We start from the raw sequence: 9,079 nt of genomic DNA, 5'->3' as shown, positions 1-9,079 counted from the left end.
TCGGAATGTGGGCTATTACATACTCGTGCTTTTATATACTCGTAATGAAATATTCTATTTCGAACCTTCTCTTGATTTTGCCTGTTGGTCACGTCTTTCCCGGACGCTCTGATGCATCACACTTGCACGCGAACTTCACATATATCAATTATCAATTATCAACTCTTTCGTTCACCATTCGAGTCGCCGACAGTCGCCCAACATAGCAGAACTTACGAGCGTGGCGTGGCACGTAATTTAAACAAAATGACAGCACGTCTCCAAGTTTCCAATTTTACGATTAACGGACTGTTATTAACGGAAGTTGAGTTTAACGGAAGTTAACAAAAGCGTTAACACTTTTTGAAGTTAACTTAAAAGTTAATCCGTTAAGCAAAATGTTAACTTCGTTAATTAACGGATTAACGAGTTAATGCCCAGCTCTGTTTGAAGGTATCTCTGAAACGGCTCAACGGATCTTGATAAAATTCTGCACAGATGTAGAACATAGTCTAGGAGAACACATAGGCTACTTTTAAAGTTTTTTTTTTATTCCACGCGGAGGGAGTCGCGAGCGATAGCTAGTATAATAGTAGGTTCATGTTGTTATTAACAATTTGTACTCAAGGCTTATCTATGATACGCCTCTCTTACGCTTGTGCCAGTGACTAAGGCGAGACATCATTTTTATATTTAGAACTATATGTTAACTATTTACGATGGACTATGCGTAGGATTAATATAGGTGTTGGTAAACATTGGAACAAATGAAAATAATACAGAATAGAGATAGATAAGAATACAGATTAAAAATGTTTCAATGGTATTAAAAAAAACTTTACAATCTGTACGTTATAAAATGTCATTGGAAGTATGTTATTTCTACTTCATTTAGACAAATTTCTATTCATGTTAATTTTTTCACAAACTATATTTTGAAAAGTGGTATTGCATTTATAGGCCTCCACTGTTTTTCTGACTCGAATATTTTCATGATTAAAAAACCTGCTCATAATAAAATAATTTTAATTGTATCACTCTATTGTTATTGATTCACTTAAAAGATGATGTCATCGCCATAGCAGTTTGGCGTGTGTATAGTGACACCAAGAAATACTTTATTTTAGGAAAATCCTAAATTTAAAACCATCATGGAACGAGTGGTATAAATAAAAAAATCGTATTACAAGTTTTAGTTAACATAGATATGTAGGTAATTACTTATTTGATTTTGTCATAAATTTGCATGAAAATGCTGGCTTACTCAGTGCTAGCGTGATCTCATTCGTCGAATAAAGTGTTGTTACCATGTCTGGTTCTAAAGCTACGCCGCGCCGTATTCCGTACTCATGCAGCGTTCGGAACCGTACGATAATTATCGTACACATACGATAATTTTGTGCCTACATACGATGTACGATAGCATATTATTATCGTACGCAGATTGTACGATAATTTCTATCATGATGCAAAATTTGAGAATTTATATTATTTCACTCATGCGTTGATAGTCTAAACCGCAGTAGCATGATTTTATTTTGTCCAATAAAATCTTGAAAAAATACCGGGAAATACAAGTTCTTTATTCCTATTGGTCCTTACGATCCGCTCTACTAAGTTTCACCACTGCCAATACTGTAACTTTATCCAGCGCCTGCTGTACACGCTTTCTTATTGGTTAGTATAGCATCTACCAATGCGAACAAGAGAATATAAGTTCGATATTTCGATTATGTTCACACTTCATATGTATCGTATATTTTGTGTAGAAAAGTTGGCAGTTATTTCGTTATATTATTATGATTATATGTCCGTATTCGCTCTGACAAACGGAATTATTCAAATTAAGTGAAGAAAGAAGTAATTTTCTAGAGCAGCAAAATTTTGATCATACACTCGGAGTGATTGTACGATAATTTCGATCCATGTACGATAATTTTACGCCCCTGGTACGATAGTCAGTCCACTTCAAGTTGCTAACGCTGTACTCATGTTCGTTCAGTCAGTCTTATTGCGTCACGCTGGTCGGTATAACGATAGCGTTGTTAATTATTTTTATTCTCGAATTCAATCGAATATCTTAAGTGCATCAAAATGACGATCAGCAGACTGTCCATCGTTAAATTCCTTGAACTGGTAAGTTACTATTAACTATTGTAAAACATTAAAATCAACGTTTGTTTACAAAAATAAATTGTAAACATTCTTGCTTTCATTGATACACGAACTTTTTTACTTCAACAATTTGTTTGAAAAGCAAATTATTTTTGGTTAAAATATTAAAAAAAAAAAAAAAAATTTGTGTACAAACATTGCATGTCAAGGTCACCTTGTAAACAGGCTTGATTTCGAGACTTAAAGGTTCATGCTTCCATTAGGATGCGTAGTTTTATTTTATAAAATGTTTATGTACATTCATAGCTACAGAATTTTATTTTGGATTAAATTTTAAAGCTAAGTTAAGAATACTGATTACAATTAAGGCATTTAGCATTTTTTAACCAGTGTTATTACTATTCTTACTAATTAATGTTAACTTCAAACTGCAACTGTTTAAATTGTTTTAGTTTAATTTGATCAGTATATCTAATAATTCTAAACTATATAAACAGCATAATTGTTTTTTTTATAATAATATTTATAAATGCAAGATTTAGATGAACAGAACCTTTTCACGTTTATAAGTTTAATGAATAAATAGCAAAATAAATAAAAATGTTCTGTGGCGTATTAATCGTAGGGCGTTACCTTTCATTCAACGCCATAGTTTATTCTGTAGTCAAAGATTTAAACTTAGGGTCGTATATCGTACAGAAAAATGTCACCATAACAGTTATCATTTATTACAAATGTTTGTTGCTACGACAAGTTTTCGACCTTATTGCATTGTCAGCGTCAAATGACATGTCACCAAACTGGGTAGGAAACCAACGTCCTCGACTATACACTGGCCCTTACGACGGTCTAGTCTAGGGTGTGGTCTTACAACGAACTGCGTTGCGTTATCATAACAAATGTAGTCATGATGATTTTTATATGTGAACACTCAGAAGCGGATATATGACGTGATGTGTTTATGCAATCTGTGTTATTTTTATTACTTTACAGTACATAGTTATCTGATTAAAAAATAATGATTTTAAGAATTTAAAAAGTATATTTTTAAATGATTAAATACGTTATGGTAAAGTAAAAGATTGTAAAGAAAAAAATACTTGCGTATCAACAAGACATTTGTATTTGTATTGTATTACCCTACGTCAATTCATACATGTTTCATTTGCCCTTGAACTGTAACCCTCCGAATTTTTGAATCTTTTTAAATTCCCATATATCAGGTAATAAGACCGCGCAGTCTCGATTATATTACAGTTCGATTTGAGTACTTTTCTATCTAACCTTCCTAGGTTAGATAGAAAAGTACTCAAATCAACCTATATTACTATTGCATTTAAATGATTATGTAAAAAAGTTTCTTTGAACACGCAAATTTCCGGACCAAATATATAGCAACATTTTAGTACACTGGACAGCCTTACTTAGTTATTGGTAAAGTTTATAGTCTATTGAAGACCGCGCTATAGCCCTGTAGATTTGATCATACAAAATTGCGTAGAAAATCTAGTAGAGTTCATGTTAAAACTTGTGTTTATTCCTTAACTACATGGTATGTAGGTCGCTGGCTACGCTTTATAGCGGACGATTACATTATCTCTATTTTAGTTGTCGACTGGTCAACTATGTTGTGCTCGTTTAAAAGTTTTCGCGTGAATTTGTTAAGATTTTTGTATCTTAACATTACTGTATTGTTCGGTACTACTTCACTCATATTATACTATACTCTACTATACCGTATTATACTCAACAGTATAGTAGTAAAATTTAAGCATTTGAAGCTTATTTTCAGAGATGCGAAAGGAAAATGTTGCGACATTTTTTTAAATACTATTTTACCATATATTTCCAGTCTATAAATAAATATCTCCAATCGTTTAAATACAAAAATACTTATCACAGTTAACCCATCAAATATACACTGGAAGTATTAAGAATATTGGGTTGTATTTCACTAAATGTAAATACTGCGCTGTACGCAGCAATAACGCACTGGGCGGTACGTTTGGGAATTAACCCGTAGATCGTAGAAACGTAGAGGGGATATTGCATCCGTATTACGGTAATTTCCGCACAGGACTACGAATGCATCAGACATCTGTATTTAAAAAACAACAGAACCTTTAATGCCCAATAGGTTTCCACAAATGGAAGGGTATGATTAAAATAGGCAGAAAAATTATATTTTGGACTCACATTTTTGGTACAGTTTTATTTTCGTGTTTATAATATTTTTTTAATAAAACAGCTGGATGTTACGAATTGCAGACAATCAATATATTACTTCTCATTTTAATTAATCTACAATTAATCTAAAGCTATTAAATTAATGTCTTACGATATTAAATATCTCGTGTATACAGAATGGGCACAATGACATTTTTATTATTTATTTTTTCTTCATTATATTGCGTAATTTCAATATATCGATTCCATTCTTAAGTTAACTAGTTAATTTATAACTTAATTCTTAAGTCAGTAATTTTAATCCTCGAAAGCAAATGTTGGAAAACATAACACGTACTTAATTCTAAATTCTTGATTTTGATAGCAACCTTGAGTAAATACATAATATTATGTAAAATGCGTGGCGCGTATGTCTATCAACATCGGTGAATATATTTCGCCTTTACTTTTCGAGGCTTTTGTACTGACCCTGTGCGTAATTCAGCTCATGGCTTAATCTTTATTGGGCTAAGTGTCTTGTTTCTTTACCTTTAATTGACGCGTGAATCGAATACGCGAGGCAATCGAAGCGACTGACGCTGGTATAGAGAGATTGAATTGATTAGAACATATTTTATTACATCGGTCCAATACTGGAAATATGTCTTGGAACATGGCCTACTCAGTTTCTTCCAAAATACGCAGTTCTCCACTTTTCGCTTCCAGCGACTTCTTGTCGTCCGCACAAGGTCATCGGTCTACCTGGAAGAAGGCGCCCCACGCTGCTAGTTACCATCCGTGGACTGATACAAGCTAATGATGTCGATGATCTCATTCGTATGCTTACTAATATTATAAACTAGCTTTTACCCGCGACTCCGTCCGCGCGGAATAAAAATAGAAAACGGGGTAAAAATTGTCCTATGTCCTTTTCCTGGTTCTAAGCTACCTGCCCACCAATTTTCAGTCAAATCGATTCAGCCGTTCTTGAGTTATAAAAATAGTGTAACTAACACGACTTTCTTTTATATATATAGATGCGAATATTTGGATGGACGGATGGATGGATGTTTGTTGAAGGTATCTCCAGAACGGTTCAACGGATCTCGATGAAATTTGGCATAGATGTAGAACATAGTCTGAAAGAACACATAAGCTAATTTTATGTTTTTTTTTTTTTTTAATTCCGCGAGGACGGAGTGGCGTGCTACAGCTAGTAATTAATATAATTACAATTGCGTTATAATCTACCGTACCACTTAGCTTCCTATATTGTTGTTTAGTAATATAAAAATCATGGATGATCATTATTAACCTACGTTTGTTTAACATGATAATGGTGCTAATAAACGTTAATGTATTTTCACATCACGATATTATTTTGTCTTTAGCCTCGGCGATACGTGACCCGCATTTAATGTATGACCGGTTACAAATATGACATCATACCCCCCACACGACTACCTGACTAGAAGGTAGACCTTCGAGCGAGTCAAATATTACGTCACCTACCAAATAAAAGTGTAGGATTTCGCGGATATGACGTCTTTATATCTTAGACATTTATTGTCAGTGTGTTGATTGTAGTAAACATAAACACAATCAAATGAATGCAATAATCTCAAGTGATCAAAAGAAATATAAAAAAAAACTTAGTATTGTGGTAGCTCTAGCATTTTCTAAACCTAGACCTAGTCAAATCTATGTTGTAAACAAAACTAAGAAACAGTTACAATAAAATATTAAAATTGCTCTACGTCCATCATTGTAACATGAGACAGTCTTTCACAAAATAGCATACATGTCTGACTATCAACTGCAATAATCAGTACGAAATGGCTATTAAAATTCCATGTTTGTTTAGTACGCAATATGATAAGCTAAAATGCGTTTTTTGTATCTAGGATCTTCTTTCTTTTACTACTATCTTGCTTCAGACGTAAGAGGATATGATATATCAAGAGGATATGATAAGAAGAGAGATTTTACGTCATCACCCTCTCCCTTAAAGGTGGGCTACATGCTATGATAAGAGTCACTTTACCAATGTAGTAGTGATCTCTTCCTTTTATTGTACCATTGTAATGACTGTAAGTTGTATAAACGTAACATTTTTTTATTTCTAGGCGCTGACTTGTTCGTGCGTGGCCCTGCACTACCACAGTTACAATGCAGACGCTGATCTCGGTATGCTGGTCACCGGGACATTTATAGGATATCTTATCATATTTGCTGGAGCGGCTGCAGGTAAAACAACGTATATCAATTTATATAACTGAAATAGTAAATCGCTTAAATTCTAAATCGGAAATTAAAAACACTACATTCCAAAAAATTTTACTCTCATCAGAATGAGCTAATAAATTTTAAACATGAACCAGACTAATCAATCATTTAGAGAATAGAAATAAATTATTGATAATTGGATCTATTTGTTTTTAAATTGATAAGTTTCCAGCAATTTTATCGGTTATCACGAATGGCACGTAGTTTCACTTTTACACTTATAAATACCGGCGTTATCTTTATTTGTTACGGAACACTTGAATATAGTGCTTTGATAGGAGCCGTAGTTAAACTGATTGATTTTTAACATTGACTAGCGATATTTCATAATAACAAAACATTTACTCATGCGATAACACTACGTATTTTTGTAGATGCGAAAGACGCACTTTAAAACAATAGCTTACCGCTTATCTTGGGTTTCTTGACCAAAATCTCAGTTTGAAACATATAAACTTATCTCTGTTTTGTCTTTTGTGTGATATTTTTTATACAGAGATTTTGGTCTAGTCACCAACGGCTAGTCTTTCACAACTTTGTATGGAAAATTATAGTTATATCGCCTAACGTTATATTCAAATAAACGCTTCAAAAACAACTAATATGTAAAATTTAAATCAACTAAAGGTATGTGTATGAGTCGTTCCGTATTGTCCGATTATACTGCGGAAGTAGACAGAAGAGACGTTATCGTAAGTCCTATTTAATAAACTAAATACTATGTTCAAAATTACAGGTTACTTGATGCAGACGCCGTCACACAAACGCATTGACATCTTCTACTCGTTGGTCGGGGTTGCGCTTTTTGTCGCCAGTGGTGCGGTCATTATTGACAGGTGTGTTTTTTTAACTTGACCTTGTTTTGTTGGACCAGTTCGAGGTGGTCGAGTGCAAAAGGTTTTTAGCCTAAACCGTAGCCTTCTCTAGATGATGCCTGATCATGTATGATGCCGCCTGATGTAAATTATCCGGATACAAAATTCCGTCGAAGCTATTAAAAGAAGCTAGTTGAGGCATAATAGGAAGGTAGAACTTTATTATTGTTAGGTTTTTAAGATGCTTATACACTCAATATTTTTTCAGATTCCAACACTACGGTAAAAGCGACTTCAGAGACAAGAATCTAGCGAAGGCGTCACTATCCATCATCAACGGAGCAATTTTGCTTGTCGACGCCGTGTTGACGCAACGCGGCGGCTAGATGGCGCTATTTGCTAATTATATCAAACTAAGTTTTATACGGCTATGATTAAAGCAAGTAATCACACAATTTTATAAATTACTAGAATATGTGTAAATTAATTTACAGATAATTTATACTGTTCTTTCTTGTATATTTATAAGTCTATCTCAAAATATTTTTGATAAATATATTTCTATATTCTATTCTAAAACACCACAGAAAATAAAATTCAAATAATGGAAAATATAAAGTACATATATTATTATTATGTATATATTTATTATGTAACGGTATAAGAAAATATTTTCACATAATATTGCATTTAATTTAGAATGTTTGTATATTAACTTTATCAATAATCATATTTTTTATATAATATTAATGACAAGTTTTGATAAACTCTAACGCTTTCGACATATTTGCTTATACATTCATCATATTTATACATGTATTTAGTATACACTTGGGCTTAAGAGAACAAAATCAATGTCAATTTTTTTTTAATTTATTGTTTTTGAAAATTATTTCAATAAATACGAAGAAATGTTCTTAATTGACTCCATTAAGAAAGATAAGTTATGTTAAGTTTGGTAATTTATTTGTTTTTTTTTATGTTGTTATAAATGCTTTTAAGTTTTAAATTTCGTGTATCACAAGTAACTTTGAGAGAAAAAAAAAATTTGTTCTTTTCTAAATTTGAACTTTTATAAAATACTTTTATACCTTTTTAATAATAAAACGATATGTAAACTATTTGGTTAAGCTATTTGTTTTTATTTATATTTCCCTGTGAAAAACATATGTAATATAAAGTGCTTATTAAAATCTCCAATATTTTTCTAAGATATTAAGTGGAGATAAAAGTACTTGGAGCATATTGATCTTGCGATGAGCAACACATAGACCTTACAGGTCTAGGCTGTAGAACAGCGGCAACGTGAAATATATACGAGAACGAACGAAACTTTCGGCAAGTATTTAACTGGTTTAATTTTTTTAACCTACCTTCGCTGCTAACTACTCGTTATATTAGAATAATTGATAATCTATATAACAAAACTTATTATTACTGTGGCAATTTCTAGTATATAAATAACATATTTCTGAACTATTGTGAGGGTAGATTAAAAAAGCTGTCAAAAATTAAAATGTGTATCCCTGTAAAGATTTTATAGAAACGCATTTAATCAAAAGACTTCAATCGAACGTATTGTGCGGTGATGAGAAGCGAATGTTGTTATCTGTCTTGTTGTTTGTGATGAGACTACAAGATGTCAGCGAGTATCAAGTTGGTTAGTCAGCATCTTTTTTTTTTTTCAATAGCGTAACGTTAAATTCAGATATGACGAC

At 32.4% G+C, this 9,079-nt stretch overlaps 1 protein-coding gene across 1 annotated transcript; it reads left to right on the top strand.

Annotated features, from left to right (window-relative positions):
- Positions 1–1,969: 1,969 nt before the first annotated feature.
- LOC123721305 lies at positions 1,970–7,869 on the top strand. Its single transcript, XM_045679698.1, has 4 exons — positions 1,970–2,115; positions 6,387–6,507; positions 7,283–7,382; positions 7,630–7,869. The coding sequence occupies exons 1-4, from the start codon at positions 2,074–2,076 to the stop codon at positions 7,745–7,747; spliced, it is 381 nt and encodes a 126-aa protein (XP_045535654.1). The 5' UTR covers positions 1,970–2,073; the 3' UTR covers positions 7,748–7,869.
- The last annotated feature ends 1,210 nt before the right edge of the window (positions 7,870–9,079 follow it).

Source organism: Papilio machaon, chromosome 10 (genome assembly GCF_912999745.1).
Source record: "Papilio machaon chromosome 10, ilPapMach1.1, whole genome shotgun sequence".
NCBI classification, from domain to species: domain Eukaryota; kingdom Metazoa; phylum Arthropoda; class Insecta; order Lepidoptera; family Papilionidae; genus Papilio; species Papilio machaon.
Note: the sequence above shows the minus strand (reverse complement) of the source record. Positions and strands in the feature narration are given on the sequence as shown.